Source organism: Anopheles merus, chromosome 2R (assembly GCF_017562075.2).
Source record: "Anopheles merus strain MAF chromosome 2R, AmerM5.1, whole genome shotgun sequence".
Classification (NCBI taxonomy): Eukaryota; Metazoa; Arthropoda; class Insecta; order Diptera; family Culicidae; genus Anopheles; species Anopheles merus.
The window spans coordinates 39,464,002-39,484,334 of record NC_054082.1 but is presented as its reverse complement, the minus strand read 5'-3'; the positions used below and the strand labels follow the sequence as shown (position 1 = coordinate 39,484,334).

Sequence of the window (20,333 nt, the reverse complement as noted above, 5' to 3'; positions counted from 1 at the left end):
GAGCTAGCTCAAAGCTTCTTAACACACCTGAGGGATGTGAAAGGGCAGATCGAGCTGTACCATGTCGATGTTTTAGAATCAATGAAAGGTACCTTTGTTTCAAGCTTTACAATTTACACATTGATTGTTGTTTGGCTTTTTATTGGAAATTTAAAGAAAACCTTCTCATTCCAGCTGTTTAGAATGGTTGAGGGATTAAATATAGCATTTCAACTGTTTTGAAGAGAGATGCAATGGATATATATGTTAATGTTTAAACAAATAGAAAATATAGAGGAAATGTAAACAAAAGCATGGTAAGAGAATTCGAGTCAAATTTCTTGATAAGGCTCAAACCAAGGTAGGAAAAATACGCCTGAGTGATTAAGATACTCGTCTTTGATGGTTGCAATTCAATTAAAAACCATTTTCTATGCATTCAAGCCTCACGTAGCATTTGCCAGGATCTTCAGAAATGAACCATTTTGCTATTAAAACCGAATCAACGTGGATCACATGTGAAAAAAAGCAAAACCTTCAAACCATTTCCCCAACAAGCCCACCAACACAGCCATCATCAAAGTTAATGAAATGCATGTCAATTGCTAAAACAAACCCACCCGCTGTTAACCCACGCACATGCCCCAGCAAACCGGCAATGGGGCAATGGGGCAATGCTGGAATGGTAAATGGCTATTGCCGGAACAAACGCACTCACCTATGCTGGAGCCCAGCTGTGACGGCATGATGTTGATGGGCCCGCCGAGATACCCGGGCGGCTGGGAGGTGCTCATGATCGTGCCCATCGAGCACGGCGGCACCAGCATCGTGGTGGACGTGTGGGAAATGTTCGACGGTCCGAGATTGCCGTACGGGCCGGGCGACGGCGTGTACGGTCCGTAGCTCTGGCGGGTGGCAATGCAGTCGTTCCGTGTCGTGGGCGCGTTGGTCGTCGGGCGGCAATCGTTGAACAGGCGGCCGGCACAGGAAGCCGGAAGCGTAAACGCATGAAGCGAACATGCAAACGGTAGACAGGTTTGATTAGACTATGGCAACCTTGACGGTGCCACACAACAGCTGATTCGTAAAGTGTGGTGGCACCACGCACCGCATCGTACTTACATCGCTTCGCGAAACGCTCGGCACCGGGAGCGGCGTCTGCAGATCGATATCGGCATCGATTTCCGATATGTCGTCGGTGAAGCCGTTCGGCAGCGTCGTTTCGCCGGTGTTGGAAGTTTGGAATTTATCGTCCCCGTCCTTCGCTGTGCGGCGCCGCTGCACCACCAGCCGGCCGATCACGATCGACACGCAGAGCAGGATGGCGACGGTGACGGCCACGATAAGGTAAAGGTAGAATTTTTCCTGGTTTTCTGTTTTTCCGGCGTGCGGCGTGCGTTGCGGCGGATGCGGGTTGCGCCCGATTGTCGTCAATATTTTACGTCCCGAGCAAGCGCAGATGCCACCCACCGCCACGGTGAAGTAGCAGCGGAACAAATGGAACCGGTAGGAAAGGTGGAAAGAAATAAATAATACAAAACAGTTAGTGTGAGTTTCCATGGAAGCCGCGGTAGCTGGAGAAAGTGGTAAAGTTGTTCATGGAACTGAAAAGGAACTTTTGGCTGAAATGTTTTCGAATGAGACATCTTTAAATAGCTTAAATGTAAAATAAAATCAACCTTAGATGAATCTCACATCACGCGCACATCGAACATCAAAACGCTCCCTTTTTCCTATCAACTCTTACATTTTCATCGTCTGCTGGTGGAAATAAATAGCAATAGAATGTTTATGACTGGTCGTATTTCCTTTTTGAAGTCGTTTATCGTACGCACATGAACAGGCGGATGAAGTAAAGTTATCGCTAACGCACTCAACCATTTAATCAAATAAACTGCGCCAGCCGCCACCATCGTTCGCTCGTTGCGCTGTTGTGTACAGGTGTTTTATTACAACGATTGATTAATATCGGGAAGCAGTGCAAAGAGATTTTTCACGAGGAACGATTTTTCCACTACTTTCTAGCCGGAAATGTTTTCCATTTTCTGCAGTATAAATAGTGCTCCATAATGGCTTCTCGTTTCTTAGTTAATTTTCAGCATCACAAGTCGTACAAGTGCTTGAGGATAGGGGCTTTGCTTCATTTGATCGTATGTTTGTGGATTGGAAATTGAATCCCTTTGAACAACAGTTAGCAAAACGAGTGTTCATCCTCATCTCCCATACGTTTAAAGGTTTAATGTTTTACAATTTCAAGAAAGCATCCGGGACTGTATCTGAAATGTGCTTTAAAGTCGTCGCAAAATGATTCCGTGCACAATCACACCGTCGCTTGGCTGTAGAAATTCAATCTTATCAGCAAGTACTTACGCTCCACAAATAGACGAATCTCCCACCAAGCAAACAAAAGCGGATAATCGGTTCGATCGCTGTTGGACGGCTTCGGCTCAATGTGGCGTGGGCTATCGCCGTCGTCAGCCATACCAAAGCCTCCGTTGCTAGCCTCGTTTCGCTCGGCCACACCGGGATGCTGCCTGGCGCCCGGCAGCGTCCCCGCACGACCGGTAGACGATGGCGACGATGGGGGTTTGGAAAAGACGACTAATTTCTTATCCGTCCGTACCCGAAACGTCGAACTCGGTTCATTATGTGTTTCGGGGAATGCGATGGGATTTCGTTGATTGGCACGGTTTCGCCCCTGGTCAGCCGTCCCGTTGCTGGGAGCGACTTCGATCGATCGTCCTTCTTCAGTTGCATGCATGTTGATGTTACAAAATGGTAAGAGGGCTATAATTCTGCCGTCAACATACGGGTGCGTGCGTGATTTTAGGTGTGTCCATTCCATCGAGTGAGTGAGGATAGGTTTGATGAGCGAGCAAGCGCGCGCGAGCGCACGTATTTCATTTTCGCTGTGAATTGCGTGCCAGAGCATAATATAGTACGGTGAAACAAATAAGCAGCAGATTGTGTGTTTGTGTGTAAATGTGTGAGGTGCAGATTGAATTTACTACTGATTTCCCTCTGTACTAGGAAATTCGGCTGTACTTGCTGTTAGAAGCGACACTGCAGGAAGGTGTATAATATAAGCAAATGCACTGTTTACAACACGCCGTAGCAAATTCCCCGAATTGATCCCACCAAGGTGTTCAATCCGTTCAGTTTCAATGATCCAAAACGTGACGAGAATAAAAGTGAGCAGAATTTGCGAGAAAGTAGAACAATTTCACATTGATGCACACTCCTGGCGGGCGCGGTTGGCGAAAAACAAGTGAGGTGGAAATTTTTAATTAATCTCCCCGCCTTAATTGCATCATGCAACCGAACGAGTTTGTGAAACCGAACTGCAAAAAAGTTGCCAAGCTGCCCCAACCATCAGCCAACACCTCGTATATGCTGTGCTTTTTGTGTTGTATGTCTTTTTGCGCAAGCTCTTTCGCTGGCTGGTTCAAGACAGACTTCATTCCAGTGCGTTTCGCTGTTTCTATCCCCCGGTTTTTTCCGGGAATGGGCAAAACGGAGAAACAACTTCACACCGTGGCTGATTATTTTCGGTGAAACTGGATCTCGAGCGGGCGCCAGGTACGGGCGTTGCTGTGGGAAGGCGAAACACTTAGTAGAATACATAACGGCATTACGTAACCTGTCACGTAGTACATCTTCAAATTAGCCTGGATTTCCTCTCCGAAAGAAGATCCCGGACGGCAGTGTGCGGTAAGGTCGAGCGCGCAACCGATGCCAGAGCACTAATTGGTTTATGCTCTCGCTGGGCACGGTCGGTTTTGGAAGCATGTTAATTTACTGCGACGGTATGCAGCCGGTCGGGGACGGGTTAAGTGAGTGGAAAAAGTACACACTGAAGAATACGGGGCCGCGTTCGCGGTGCGAGTACGTGCGGAGCAGGAAGAGTGCCAGAGTGTGTTGGTTGGCCATCTGGTTGGAGTAGTAACGGCCGCACGTGGTGAGGGTTCTTACTTCGAGGGCTCTTGATGCGAAGTTGACCGGCAGTATTGTTGCTGGTCAGCCGAGGTACGTGACCCAGTGCTGAATGAGTGTGTACAACGGGGCGAAGGTAGAAAAAACGACGTTCCCAACAAGTTGGATCGAGCTTTTTGTTTTTCATCTATTTATCGCATACACGATTCATTGAAACGATGTTTTGTGCACTATATATTTTAGACAAAAGAATGTAATATTATGGAATTGATAAATATGTTGGATGGTCTCTGGTTGCCTCCCATCCATGTAGACACTCGATCTGCAGGTCTTGCTTCACCTGATCCAGCCTTCGAGCTCGCTGTGCTTCACTGCGCTTTATGTTGAATTGGGGATCGTTGTCGAACATCTTCTTGGTGGGGCATGAGTCCGGCATCCTCATGGCATGCCCCAGCCATCGTATCCTGCCAGCCTTGGAAAAGCGTAAGGATGCTCAGTTCGCCGTACAGCTTAGCAAGCTCGTGGTTCATCTTTTTCCTTCGAACTTCATGCTCGAACACATCCCCAAAGATGTTCAAACACGCCCAAAGCGTTTGCATCTTCGAATGGTCCAGGAATCTTGTCCATAGAGGACCACCGGGGGAATCAATGTGCGATATCTCTCTCATTTCGTGTGGCCACGAAGACATCTGCATCTCAGCCAAGTAAATATGAATCTTCATTCACATATAACTATATTTGCTTTCAATGCTTAAATTTACCGCTTTGGTGTATCTAATGTCTATCAAACTGCTTGTATCTATTGACATACATGATTGACGTTGCCGAGTGTTGTGCTAATGACATATAGCCTACAGCCAAACTAAGCTTCATGAACGGAAACAAAAAAAGTTCATTGGTATCATACAGAACTTCTAGCTTAAGTGCTTTTCAAATAGTCAAATGATTGATTTTGTCTGGCAGTTGGGCATTTTGCATCAGGTTCAATCTCCATGGTATTATTGTTTTATTGACATAGTGGTTGGTAGCTTTCATTGTAAGATTTTCGTTTAATGTTTTTACCATACATGTTCTGCAAAACATCAACCCTTATTGGTTTGTTATAGCTTTTATGTACTCAGTACTTCACCGCGCATGCTTCTTGTAATTTTAAGGATCTTAATTGATTACTTCCGTCGACTGTTTTCCAACTGTCTTAAATTACTTTTTCATTGAGCAGTGCAGCCTCTTCTCTTGTTCTGCTTCACTGAGCAGTCATGAATCGTTTCACGATGCCGCTGTGTGGCAAAGACACCCCCCAAGTAAAAGAAGCTATTAATCTCAGCTTTTTCCGGAGCAATTGAGCAGATGGTTTTACTAACAGCTTCACCACTGCTCGGATAATGTACGTATCATTAGCTCCATTTGCCGCTGTCGGAAGGTGACTTATGCTTTCGCCAATAGTACGCTTTCCAGCTTCCCAGGCGATCGGTTCCTAGCCGGCCGCAAAGAAGAAATGGCCGGCTGGCTCTTGTGCTTTGTGCAACTACACTCTCGGCCACAGCAGTTGCACGGCCGGTGGGGAATTTTAAAGCAAATGTCAAACACCGGTCACTGGCATCATTGTCACACAGGCACACAGGATGGTGGTACGAGGGTAGGAGAGTTGATTGTACTGGGAATGGGCATTCGCTTACTTTCTCTCTCGCCGTCAGCCGTATGGTACATCCTGACAATGTGGCCAGCCGTTCCCTCTGGCTCATGTCGTTTTTTGTTTTTTGTTTTGTTCATCTCTAACAGTCGCCGGCATCAGCGGGTGCGGGAATTAAATACAAACTTGCCTACGAAAATGGCCGAGGACGAAAGCCCAATGAATGTGTGGGGGAGATAGCCACACTGGCCCATTGCAGGAAGCTGGCAGGATAAATGGTTTTCCGGCCGCCTGTTTTCAGTCCCAAACCAGTCCCGGCACTCCCGCTTTGGCCGGGGTCTTCTGCATGTAGTTTTTTTTTTCCTGTACTTGTTATTCTGTGCTTTGTTTGCCACTGGCAACACACTGGTGCGGGGTGGCACAGGATGAGACAATTTATTTTGGCCACCGGCTACAGCAGCAGCAGCACCAGCGACTTTAACGGCTTGCTGGGGAATTTGCTGCACCTAGCGGAATGGTTATTTTTCAGCTGTATAATAGCCTGCCCGAACTGTTGTGGTTGTTGCTTGACAGTTGCTATGTGCATGTGTGTCTGTATGTGTGTGTAGCGGCGCTGTGCTTGTTTGGCCCATTTTCTAAGCTTCCTGTTTGGCGTCCCGAGCCGAGAAGAACGTTCGCTCGTTTGCTTGCAGTGGACAGCATTAATGCAATCGGGCCAACCGGTGGTAGGTTTCTGCCCGTTTCACACGCCCCAGTCCAACTCAATCACTGTATTGTTGCTAGTATTGGCTTTACTCAAAGATCTACATTCGAGATTTCTTTGCCGTGGGCGATACAATGACGAAAGCGAACGGTGGAAACTGCAAGTAATTCTGAAGAAACACTTTCATGAGGTGTTCTCCGGACGGCAACTATTCTACCGAAGAAGTGGTGTACCGTTTAGGATAAAGTACAGTGGGGAAACTAAATTATCGTCAGCCAGGCTGGCTCGGTCACAGGCTTCGGGAATCACTGCAGTCCCTGAATTGAAAATGCAGTTGCAGCCATAGTTTGTGGTGGATGGTGGTTAACTACCGACGCTAACAGACTAACCGCTGCAATTGTGCGGTGAGACCGATCCCTTTGTGAAATAAGCCACCTGTAATAAGGCCGTAATACAAGGCCAAAACATTTTAATTTGATTTAAAAAATAAGATTCCACCAATCAGCTTGCGCCTCGAACACAGATTTAGAATTATAACGAATGTATTAAAATGCTAATGGAGACGCCTGGTGTTTTGTACGAAGCAAGTGGCGCTCACGTTTCATCTTCAGTGCAAGAAGCGATAATTGAATTTTACTGAAATAAAAGTGTAGAAAAAGCTTTACACCAATCTCATTAAGAAGCGTGATAAAATAATAAGTGTCAAATAAACTGCCATCGTCGAAGAATACGATATATACAAGGAGTACAATTAGATTCCAAAGTAATAAAAAATAGCATTTCCGAGAATTGTTTACTTGAATGCGCACGTCATACGCGTGTCGAATCGCTTTTACGTCATTTGAAGAATGGCTCTACTGCGGATGATTTTCCAGAGCTTGTTTTGTGAGTACTGTAACGACAGCTGCGCCTCGAGAGATGAGATTTATTTTTATCTTTGGTAAATGCAATAAATTTAACGTATTTTGTGTTTGAAATTGAATCTCCTTAAAAAAAAACAAAACAATATTCTTTATGAAAAGGACAATTTGGTATAAATCTTATGTTTGAAATTGAATCTCCTAAAACAAATTAAAAAAATAATTTTTTTTTATTTAAAGCACGAACCGGTTTAAACATCATCACTGCTTCCTTTAGAGGCTTTGATTGTATGCTATTTAAATTCAAAATTAAATTGTACTTTCCTGAAATTTGAAGCGATTTTCGCCACAGTGTATTACACAATTTTATGCAAATGAGTAGAAACATAGCGTGAAATCACATTTCAGTGCAATGCACATTTTAAACACAGCAGTAGGTGGAACAACGAATGGCTCCAATTCGTTCGACGATGGTACAAAACTCCACCGTCACCTCAAAACGCATCGACAGCCTAAACCTTTCCACTTACCTCCGAACGAAAAGTCACTATCGTCCATAATGTCGTGGATGGAGCGGGGCGGCGAAGCGGGCGTACTGCTGCTGCTCGATGTACCGGCGTAGCCGGGCACATCGGAAACGCGACCATTCGTTGGGCCACCCTGCAGCTTCGGTGCCGGTCCGGGCGGTGCCGCGTCCGACTCGCGGAAAAACTGATCCTCATCGTACAGCTCGTCCTGGTCCTGCTCGAGGTCACTCTGCAGCGGTTCGTCCGGTTCCGGTGCAGCCTCGAAGCGATCCTTCAGCACCTTCCTAGGCACTGTGTATGCGGCAGCGAGAATAAACAAATGATAAGTGCACCGTGCATGATCGTATGTCTATGTGTGTGTGTGTGTGTGTTATGTTTCATTTAATCGCACTGTGCGATTGCAACTGCTCCCGGTTTTTGCAGAGGCTGATGCGCGCTGGCTGGGAAACTGTATGAAGTTTCATCAGCTAGTTTTAGCACCATCATCCATCCTTCCCCACCAATAAACCCCGAGCAGTGCAACGAATGAACCATCTGGTGCTGACCGTGTCCAGTGTTAATACTAACCGCATGTGTAAACAACTTTTAAATACATCCTCGAGTCGGGCCGGCACGGTTTGCCGAATGTGGTACTGTCCGCCGAGAGTGTGCACTTCCGCCGTCCGTGACACTTTTGCATCACCGTTTCCGTGGCGTACGATGCGAGACAATCTGCAGATAGGGAAGGAAAGCAAAGCGTGAGGCAGACAGCGAGAAAGCGAACGATCGAGTTAAGGAAACGGTTGGCTAGGCCGCCATTTTATGGCTATTCCGTTGGGATGTGTTACCGCTAGCCGAAACACAGTTGCACATTTATTGTATCGGATTGCGGGAAACCAGCTCGATGTACCTTCCACCACCCTTTGGATTCTATCTTTTTTTTCTGTTTCACTCTTCTCGAAAGCAGATAACGATGGAAGTACCTGACCGGAGGCTATCGGGTACACGGTAGTGTCGGTGGCAGCAGTGTTTCGTTTCCGATTAGCTTTGGTGTGAAAACGGTCCCCCGGGGGGGAAAGGTTTTCCAGTGTCTTGTTTTATACCGGTTTGAGCTTGGTTTGTGAAAAACAGGTCTGGGACCCTTTTTGGCTGTCGGCCGCTGTAATGCGGCTGCCTTTACCCGGGTGGCATCCTTTTTCGGGCGGCACACCCCCCCCCCCCCACACCTCGAACGCTGCCCACGCTAGATTAGTGTGCGGGAATCTTGCACAATGTTTCGACTTTTGAAATAGGACACCGGAAAAAGTGAGTTTCGTTGCTGGTGCCCAGAGTGCCCACCAGTGGCGTGCCGGTACTTACTTTCCTCCTTTACACCCTGCGGCTGCGCGCACTGAAGACTCTCGTACTCGGTTCGACCGTAGTTTGCGCTGTAGATTGCTATCCGGGAGTATGGGTTGCAAATTAATTGAATTACATCGTTTTCGCAAGCGATTTTGCTCCGGAACTCGTCTGTAATTGAAGACGTGAGGATGTGGTTAGCATGTAGTGTGCGAACGGTGCGAACGCACCGAAAAAAAAGAAGAGAAAAAAAAACACAATGGCACAAGGTTCCGGTGGTGCGAGTGTGTGAGTATGAGCAAGCGAGTAGAGCACTAATTAGGTGGCAGCGCTTGGAGAATGATTTTCCATTGTGCGCGGGAATTAATTAATTGATTCGTCAAATTTACGGTGATGTGGGTTTTTCAGGGAAAAGTGGAATGTTTTTGTCCTAATGAGCAAGCTTTTCAATTCCTCAGAAATAGTGAACAGTAATTTAACTATGGTTGTAAATCTGCTCGATCCCGCAAACGGTAAATGGAAAAAAAAATCAGATGCTGGAGGCAATACATCGAAACACAATAATTAATTGTTCAGTTCTTTTAAATCAAATGATATGTTTGTGGTAGTGACAATAAACTTTAAGCTTTACTCTGGGCTAAAATATCACTTCCACTAATTATTTCTTCACATGCTTCAGCATACAAGCTTCCATCTTCAATCCATCCAGACAATAATCTTATTATCACCGCACCATTCTTGGAGACATAGTTGCGGCCAAACGATAGACTACACGCTCCATTTTACAGTGGAGGTGTAATTATTTAAATTCCTATTGGGCCACGCCCCATGACTGGTGGTGACGGGCTTTCACATGAATTTTGCATCAGCTAGCTGCAGGCAGACCGTTGGTGCGGTGAAAGGAACATCCCATTTCTGTGCCGGAGACATTTATGAGCCCGACCTGATGACAACTGATAAGAGCATCTTGGTCCAGTTTCGGGTGGAACAAACGTACGATGAACGGTCGCGGCAAAAGCGATGAATGGTGGCAAGTTCAGCGAAGCAAAAGGCGCACGACATATGAGCTGGTGACAAGTACCGAGCACCCAAGGTGGTCGGTGTTGATGTTGGTCAGCATAAATCTGATCGGCGTTGCATTGTGCTTGAGCAGTTTGTAACAGTGGTAAGATTGTGCCTGAAGGGCCAGCACGATTTGACCTAAATATCTGACTCCCGTTCTTACCCACACACTAGCAAACACACACACACCGAGGGAACGGGGCGCGCCGTCATCCGGCATCATCCCCCTTTGGCATGCCGTCCAGATTTTATCGTGTGTGAAATTTATTGAGCAAACGATGGCGCAAAATAGGTGTACTTACACGGTCGGCACTTGTAGGCCACCTCGACGAACTTCCGCTGGCCCGGGCACGGATCGCCGCCGAACGTTTTGGGCGAGGCGAGAAACTTGCAGTGGCGCTTCTTTTGGCACGCTTCCACGACGGTCTGAAGCAGCGAGTACTGTAATGAGTGGAAAGGAAATAGAATTAATGTGGGACGAACGGCGAACTGTTTGTGTGAAAGCGAATGGAACGGTTTGTTTCTTTTTTCCTCTGCATTCCTGGTATGCGTTCAAGAGAGCACAATTCGGATGCATTAGTTGCAGCACGGCGCAACGCCAAACATGGTGCGAGCAGAAAGCAGCAACGACGCAGTACTAACGACTGCTACTCTCGTTGCGGTTATTTCGAAATTGAAATTTATGTCACATTAAATCTGCCATTGCTTATGAGGTTCCTTTTTCTGTGCGCTGCGCATCGGCGAAGTTACCTTTTCTGTCATTTTGAGTTATCGTTTCGGTTCACAGCACATTAGCCTGTGTTGCAAATTGTTTTAAAACTTCAACGAGAAGTGAGGTCGAACTGGATCGGCCGAATCTCATAAAATACCACAGGTGATATTATCATCGTTTGGTACATTATGCTCAATTCATTTCAGTTGAACAGATTGTAAGAAATGCAAAGTCAAGTTGAATGAGCTGTATTTAATTTATTTCATAGGTTAACATAATTGAGCTGTTCATAACTCTGACGTCTTTATTATCAATCATGGCTGCCCTATAAACGGCTCAGTCAGTTTTCTTAGGCGGGATATACAGTAGGTGTATGATTAGCATCTTCTAATCGCATAGCTCAGTTGCATAGCTTTGCCTAAATGATATCTTTACATAAAAAAAGCAACTATCGCTGGAACAACCAATCTTATTGGTTTGCTTATGTACACTGCTTGACTAGTAACTTCAAAAGCGAATGAAGTTTTACCAGCCAAATATGCCACTAAGAGATTTAACTGAAGACAAGACATTCATTTGAGGGAACAATAGCATCGAATGTTGAAAACATTGAAAACATATTGATTTACCACAGTCTGACCATCCTTGACTTAGCATGAGTTTCATTACGAAATGTCTATTAAATCATAAATTAAACTTTCCAAACATATATTTATAATATTCCTATCCATGTTTGAAAAAAGGAAGGTCTTTTTCGAGTGCTATTTTTTACAAACACACACATAGACCTAAAAACCGTTACAGATTAGAAAACTTCGTTGGTCCTGTTTTGTTTTTAATTTTTTTTTTTAGTTTTCTGATGGAGAAGTCCAAATGCTTTGCATGACTACATCTTCTTTCCATTCAGTACTAAGTGCAATATAAGATGTTGTTAATTTATTTTGAGAAGATTAAAAAACAGTCAAAAATCATGGTTAGATTCCTTGCTTAGAATGGGATTTTTTTATCACTAACAAGAACTTTTGGTTTTGTTTTGTCAGGACCTTCTTGAAAAAGTTGACATGAAATGGCTACGAAATAAATATTTTGGACGCCTGTCCATTATGAGCTAGATATAAGTGTGTTAAAAAAGTTCTTTATTTCGTTTGGCGTTTTTTTAAACTAAACGTGCTACTTGCAAAGCAACAAAATATTCAACACGGAAATGTTATTAACATTGCCCACGGCGATTTTATATTTTCTGGAAACTGTGTCGCCTTTTGTTCGTGGATACTTTCAGTCGTTTAAAACACACGGAGAATACTTCTAAAGTAAAGCTTAAGGTAAGTGAATTGCGTTAAAGTACTAGCAACTGTACCACCTGTTTTCAATTGATATTTGCAAAACCCGGTAGCTTGCAACCGATTACTCAATCTAAGCTGGCGCAATCTAAGATGACGAATCTAAGCTGGTACTGCCTGTGCACAACGCAAGCATCGGGGCCGTATCATCAAGAATCATTGCCTGCAGCCTGTGTAGAAAGCAACATGGAAACACCAGCCACAAAAAGCCACGAAATCACTGTACATTTGCTCAATATTCTTCGCCACACCTTTGCGTTACATTTCTACTACAACGCTCCCCGTGTCTTGCGTGTGACGAAAGTGTTGGGGTGCGGAGCGTGTTTTGGTCGCACCTGGGGAGAGGGAGGCTCGCGCGACAACGATTTCACATGACACAATTTCCGTTGACTCACGTACAGCCCAAACAGCATGTTTTCGGTATGTTTTGTTTGCCATGGCTTTACGGTTTCGTCATTTGTCGCTACAATAAACCTCACACGATCACGTTTTCCGCCAACAACGCGGGCAATGCCGTGTGGCGGTGACGATGTTGTTTGCACCGGTTCTGGAGGGTTCCTCTCTGCCTTCCTGCCTGACGTGGCCGCTGCTGAAGCTAGTGTTTGGATTTGCAAATCACCCACACCATTCGGTACATTCCACAAAGTATATCCTGGAACAAGTCGGCCCTACTTCTTCGGCATGCGAAAACGGTTTCTCTAGCAGCCTGCCGACACGGAAACAAGCAAACGGCAATTTAAAGTAACATCTTGGGTTCTCAGCCTGCCCGACTTTGTGCGAAAAAGTAGAGCAACCAACAATTATTTGGCAATAAACAACATGGCCGTGTGTGCGGAGCGCAGTTGCTTTCAATCGCAAAGGCAACTTAAGCGGGGAATGATGATGCGGCAGCACCGGCAGCACCGGGTCCTGTACGTTACGTTAGCGAATCGAGCGAACGCTACCACCCCGAGCTGTTCCATTGCCACGGCGGATTATCCGTGCCACTTGCTGTGCTCTTTTCCGCCGACCATCGCCGAGCCAGCTGTTGACAAGATAGTACTAATTGAGATAAATGTTTTTCTCCAGGCGTTAAACGAAATGTTACGGTGTGCAGTCGGCGTGGTACGGGAGCCTTCGGCGTACCCTGGGCTTTCCAACGAAACCATAATTCTACTAGACGCAACGGCCTAGGCCACCATTACAGCAAGCATTTTGGTTTGGCCGGAATGCTGCAAGCTAATGTTCGGCCCGCTTTCTTTACTTGGTATCAACGGCGCTACTCGCTATTGCGAGAGGAAATAATGCGAAAGGATAATAATGCTTTAGGATGAACTTTTTACAGAAAGTTCTACAACATTGGGCATGATGAAGGTTACTAGTATCGCCGGCGTAAAAACATCATGCAGAGGATAAACTGTTTGCTGAATAACACTGTATAATTAACTGTGACAGTCTCAATCTTCTTTGCATGATATACAGCCGATTTCGGAGAACAAACTCGACGAGCAACGATATCTTACAACCATTAATCCAAACATGTCGTAATGAGTTATGTCCGGCACATGTTTCTTTATTTTAATTTAAACTGAGTAGCAAAACAAAGAGCAAAGTATTTACCTGTTGTCAATAGCAATTTTCTTAAGTCGCTCTTGTTGTTTTAGGCTGTAATAGTGATGTGCTCTCTGGGGCGCACCTACGACCCGGATCGGACTCCGACTATTGTTAGTACGATTCCGACTTCGGATAAGATAAAACCACTAGTTCCGCCAAAAGTTGGATTCGTCCGAGTTTGAGTCGTTCGGAGTCGCCCGTAGTCGTTCGGAGTCGTCCGGAGTCGGCCTGAATTGGAGTCGGTCGAAGTCAACTGGCCTTCCGGTGCAATGTGCTTGTGATCAGGCATTTCATTTCGTTGGGTTTTGTTGTCTTTCACTTTGTGCTATTCAGACCTTTGTTTCTAAGGCTTATTCTGGACGACTACGAACGACTTCGGGCGACTTCTGACGACTCCGGACAACTCCAGAGGGCTTCGAACGATTTCAAAAGACTCCAGAAGACTCCGTGCGATTTCGGACGGCTCCAAATGATCCCAACGATTCCAGAATGCTGGGCGAACCTACCTTCCAGAGTCGTTTCCAATATTATCCGAGTCGGATCGGATTTGACTCCGAGTTTTGTCAAATTTATCCAGCATTAGGCTGAATATAATTTTGTTACTTTTATTTAACTAACAAAAATTAAATCATTACGTATATAGCAGTAATGAAATACATAATAGTAAATCGAGTTGTATAACTTTTAGTATTAAACTTTACGAAGCTAAATCAATTTAAAAAAGCAGGTGACTTAAACAATTGAGATTTGTATGTAGTTTCTTTAGGTTCAATTATATCTAAAACAATTTATTGATTGCCCGCAATTTGTAGAGTAATGAAGAATTAGAAAGACCGATTTACGCTTAATATTATATTTAGTTTAATAATAAGCCGTTGTGCAAGACATTAGCTTAAAAATAAGATTTTTATATACGGCTTCCTCAATTTCCAACAGCTTTCGAAAATGAACATTGTCTTATGCTAATCATCTACGCATACACCTCGTATTACAGCTCCAGTGGGTGAGTGTAATTTTTCTGTAAGCTTTTAATGCGATTATTGATCTTTTTTTCGTTCTTTCCTTAAGCAGTTTCCTCGACCGAAATAATAACTGCGCTTTTTCCCACCAAAGCATTCAGCCTTTGCTGCTTCCATTACTTTTTGCTTGCCTGGCATTTTTTCTCCTTCAAGTACTTGGTTGCTTAAGCGAAGCAAAGAATAGGTGTTAATATGGAGAAAATTACTCCTTTCCGTTTCTTACACCGCCCGCTTCCTTTCCCAGCTGCCAACGACTTAGGCCGTCGATGATTTTCTTTATCTCGGGTGCATAACCTCCTCAGCGTCTCGTTACAGATGCAGAAAAGCTCTCTCTTTCCCTCTCTCTCTTCTGCTTCCCACACACAAGCACACATATAGACGCAGTGCGCACTCAGCTCACTCGCACACGGTTCCAGCGGCATCGAAACAAAGTCGGCTCGGGACCCATCGACCAACCAAGAAGCTGTGCATAATTTAACAGTTTCTGAAAGCGCATTAACGCTGTTGTGATTTGACCAAAGTTTGTGCATTTTCCGGCAGTGCCCAGCTCCAACCCGGTGCTGTGAAGAGTTTTTCTCCCTCGCTGTCCGAACCACTTACGCGGTTCGGGGTGTTAGATTATATGCCACCCAGCTACTTCCCCACACACACACACACACACACACACACACACACACACACACAAACACACCAGCCCACAAAACTTCTACCACAAAATGGCCGGATGTTGGTGGGAACGGTGGGACGGGACGGGAGCGGTGGGAGTGTTCATTTGGTGCAACTGGCTGCGCCCAAGACCGTGGTCCGTGTTTGGGGACGGAATGCATGATTTTCATATCTGTGGACAGACATACCGGATGCTTCATGTCCGGATCCGGGAAATGACAACGTTTTGGACTCTATCTGTCTCTCTGTCTCAGTGTCTCTTTCTTCCCGTTGCATTTCTCTCGGCTGTAGCTGTGGCGACGGTTTCGGTGTCACATCGCTTGCCATGGGGTCGATTTTTCCATTTCAAGGGTTGACTTTTTACTTGTCCCGGTATGTTGTTGTTGTTGCTGCTGCTGCTGTTGTAGCTCCGAGCCAGCTGTCAGACACAGAACGGATTTGTCTAACGAGGTACTAAATGGGTATAAAGTACCATGCTCCACCGGAAGGCTCTGGATTGCATTAGAGCCAAATATGCAAGCTTGCGAGTGGTCCGATTGGTGTTTTGTGTCCGACCGGCAGGGGTTGTGGTGAAACAGCATGCAGCAAGGCTAATATTCTACCGGAGATTACACACATCGTTGCTGTTCAATTAGATGGATAAAAGTTGTTTGTAAAATGTGTGCCCGTACGTCGGTGAACAACGTTTCAAGGTAAGCGTAAATCAACGAGTGTACGTCATAAAACTTTCACTTCGTTTCGTGCAAATGATGGTGTGTACAAAGTCATTATAAAAAAAAAACAACAAAGAACAAGCTCAACAAGTTTTGATCAGCAGTAGTACCGTGTTGATTCAATTATTCCACTAACGAGCTTTTTTGTTTCATAATGTATTTCAGTTGAAGCAATCGTTTATTCAATATAATCGTGCTCACGTTTGCGCCACAAGGCGTGGCCGCCAGTGAGACGCGACCGAAAAGAAACAAACGAAACAACCGCACGGACAACAGTTATAATTGAAACGGCGAAAGATCGGAAATGGAGACAGAATAACGTTAACGAACAACATTTTCCGTTTCGCGTTTGCGCTTCCCGCTGGCGGCTTTAATGACTATGCTCGAAAAAGATTATCGCTCCCGTGTGGTTCGCGGCACGGCGCAGCAGTGGGATGGAAGCTAGCGTCTTTGCATGATGTTTGATCCAGTCAGCCAATTACATGACACCATGCCTGCCATTTGCTAAAGAATGTGTGGAAAGCTTTCGCTACATTTGACTACGTTTCACCACATCAACACTCCGGTTCGGTGTTCTGTGTCGTGTGTTTGCTTTGTTTGATTTTGCTACAACAAAGTAGAAATGGTTTCGGAAGCAACCGGAAACCTGTTACGCTGGAGAGCGCTTTATAAATTACCGAAAATGACAAACGGGAGCAAAGCGAGCAGTATCCAGGAGGGGAGACGTTGGTGTCGCTCGGCATTGAATGTGCTATGCAAACCGAAAAGCAGCAGGGGATGAGGAACGAAACTGCCAGCCAGCCAGCCAGCCAGCCATGTGCTGCAAGGAAAGAAGGAATCAAATTATGTTGGCACCACTGTGCGACCGACCGAATGCTTCAACCGGAGCGCAAGAATTGGAGCAGTGCCTCGCTAGAACAAACGACACAGCCTGGAGAATGAAAAGCCAAATTCCTAGAAGGGCGGTTGAGAATGGCACACCACACACTGTCTCATCTTCTCGCTCACCGGCAGCGTTCGCGTTGGGAACGCTCACACTTGCGCACGGTTCGGCAGATCGAAATTGTCCAATTTGGTATTCATCAAAGTCGAACATCACGCCCCACTGTCCTGTCCGCAAGTGCCGGGAAAGTGGTTGATCGTATGTCTTCTTTTTTCGTCTCCCACTGCCCGTAGAAATCATCACCGTTCGTGGCGTCGAAGCCGAACATTTATCCGATTAAAATGCGCTTTCTCGAGTTTGTGGAGTGCAGTGTGTGTGTGCGTGCGGTGTCCCATCCGTTCGGTGCAAAGCTTTGCAAGTGAAAAGCAAAATTTGATGCAATGAAAACGAATACGGAGGAAACAAAAAACCAAAAATACAGATGAAAATAAAAACGAACGCGATCAAACCGGGCAGCGATGACGCATGCGAGAAAAAGTAAGCGACTGGTACCTCGTTATACCGGCCCGGAACGGGAAATGATGGCAAGTCGACGTGGCGGGGTGGAAATGGATGGTGTGAACCACGGTTGGATTTTATTCCAGCATTCCCAGGGACGCAAGCTTCTCATATATCGCACAAAACTGCCAGCGCAACGGGAGCTTGGGGGTGCCAAACTGGGATCTAATGCGATGATTGTGAGTCAAACGAATCGGTCGCCGGCACGTCCGAAGAACACAATCTTGTCATAAATCGGACACTTCCATTTCGCCGGCAACCGACCCCCGACGTGTGTGTGCGCGCGATAGGACTGATTTTTTTACGAGACTCGGGTAAAACGAACACGATAATAAAATCCTTGCACCCTGTTTTTTTGGAGACCGTATTGGACATGGCTTTTGCCAGAAAGCTTGCCCAGGATGCTCACGAAATCGTACCAAGTTGCTGAGGGAGCAAAGCGTTTCCACGAAGATCGTCAAATAAATACGGAACGTGAGGGGGAGGAAAAAATTGAATAATTTCCATAGAATGCAATGATGCATCTGGTGTGTGTGTATGACTGTGTGTGTGCGAGCTTATCGTTCTTGATTCCTATTACACTCTCTCTATTTCTCCTATACTCTTTCTCTCTCTCTTTCTCTCTCTCTCTCTCTCTCTCTCTCTCTCTTTCTCTCTCTCTCTCTCTCTCTCTTTCTCTCTATATATCTCTCTTTCTCTGCTTCTTCTGATTCTATCTGAGCTTCCCAGGGGTGCCACTTGCGCGGATGGATAAATGCTGAATCGTGACGATAATTTGATTTGGATTATTGGATTGAAGTTGATTTAATAATATTATGTACGGATGACGCCATGGTGGATTCTCGTTCCCCCCCCCCCGCCTCTTCCTTTCCTGTCCTACTTCGTATTCCTGCAGCAAGTGTGATATTTTGTGTGACGTGCTTAGAAGTTTTGTCTGTTCCATTCACATCGGTGTTTTTTTTCCTTTCGGGGCCACTCTGTCGGTTTGCGAAATAGCACGAGCTTTCGGACGGATAGAATTTTGCAACTAAATTCAATTCGATTCGACAGCTTGCCGGGCGCAATGTTTTTCGTGTGGACCTACACTCGTCGCTTGTTGATCTTTTTCATTCGAGGGGAGGAGGTGAGTTAAGGGTGTGATTCAACAATCTTGTACCATTTGAATACTGGCCATGATTGGGTGACGATAGTTGATGCAAGTGTGCTTTCTTTGTGGACACAAATTGTGCGCCGCTTTATGCAGAAACACAACCAATCGATTGACGCGCTGGATGTTGAACACTAGAAGTATGTTAATTATTGGCCTACTATCTGCATACGCTGTAGTTCGAGGAATCGTTAGGATTTAATACAAAAGTATGCTTCACATGAAAATCACTTTAGGGATGCTTTTTATATTTCCCTCGATGCACGATCGAAGCGCAATAGGGTCAAATTTGTGGCTACCGAAAGCAGCTTACAGCGCACACCTGGGAAAGCTCAGTATCGACGAAACCCATAGCAAGTTGTTTCTCGCTTCGATCGATTGTATCGCAAGTACCAAAGTCCGAAGTAGTTTGCCCGCAAAGCGTGCTGCACTTGGCCCCAAGTGTTGGCACAATTTCCTCCCCTCCGCGCTGCAACCTACCTGCCGCTTAGTAAAGCATTTTGCATGTGAAGCACAAAACTGTTACAGGATTGAGTCATAATCCCTCGTCCTAAATCTGCTTCCTGGTTGGATTATGATGCTTAGCAGTTACGAATTTATGTGCGCACTTTTCCATCGATATTTCACTGCCTGGCGTTTCCCCGGCAGCCAGTATAACGGTGTGTTAGTGTGTGTGTGAGTTAGTGTTTGTGATGGACCGCTGCAGGGGTATGGCGATGGGAGAAATAAATTGAAATATCGAAACTCTGCTTAGTATCACTGGCATCGCGGGCACTGGATCTACCGGGCGTGTACCGTCGATCAATCGTAACCGATTGGGAGAAAATGGGTAAACCGAATTTACGCTCCAGTCCTCACAGTGTGTGTGTGTGTAAGATGGATAGGAGCTGATGCAGTGTGGAAGAACGGTTGATAAAAGTGTTGCATATTTATGGTTTACGGAGCTCGGGTGCGGTTTTTTTTTGTCTGTACCTCCCGTAACCGAAAGAAACGATTTTTATGTTGGTTGCTGCGACGGCTTGAATGCGTTACGCTTTTTTGAAGGTTTATTTTCAACCCAAGCACACACACACACACACACACACTCACCATGGGCAGCCAACAATCTCGACGGATTGGTGGTTGTGGCAGTGGCAAAACAGATATCCTGCACGGGTTTTATCCGCTTTTTGCAAACAGGATCAACATAAATTTTTGTGCAAACCTAGAATCGGACGTTTGCAAGCGCCGAAACGGTGGTACGCATGCAAAAATGTAAGATATTTGTTGAATCTGTTGAATGGGCACGGTAACGCTTTTCAGCGCCAGCTTCTTGGAAGAGTTGAACTGTGGCGAAGGATTTATATGAGGTCCGCGGCGCGTGATCTGCTATAAAAGAAGCCTGTCTCGTAATAAATGTGTAAAGGGGTGGAAAAAAAAGATGAATAAAGCTCCGTTCCATCGTTCGGTGAATGCAGCATAGCGTTCTGGAAAGTGGCTCAATGTATTCGGTAAAAAGGTAACGATGTAATATATTGTAAATAGGTCATCATTTCGTCAGAATCAGTCGAGATGTGGAGGTTTTTTTTTCTTTTTGTATCGGCCTTGTTATGATTTTTGGTAATCTTTTTTTTTTTGTTTTACATTATGCGTCTTTGGAAAATCTCTTTTGCGTAATCTAAACGATGCTGAGGAAAAGCGTGCTTAAAGCT

At 45.4% G+C, this 20,333-nt stretch overlaps 1 protein-coding gene across 7 annotated transcripts in view; it reads right to left on the bottom strand.

The window, feature by feature from the left end:
* LOC121603668 (protein eva-1-like) overlaps positions 1-20,333 on the bottom strand; it is a 90,306-nt gene that overhangs the window by 4,461 nt on the left and 65,512 nt on the right. For 5 of the 7 annotated variants that reach the window (XM_041932745.1, XM_041932749.1, XM_041932746.1 and 2 more), the window contains exons 5-10: positions 10,314-10,452; positions 8,971-9,120; positions 8,200-8,343; positions 7,636-7,923; positions 1,102-1,352; positions 698-1,025 (exon numbers count right to left, since the gene is read on the bottom strand). In XM_041932745.1, the coding sequence (XP_041788679.1) occupies positions 698-1,025; positions 1,102-1,352; positions 7,636-7,923; positions 8,200-8,343; positions 8,971-9,120; positions 10,314-10,452 (1,300 nt within the window). The other 2 variants (XM_041932750.1, XM_041932751.1) reach the window with 2 other exon arrangements.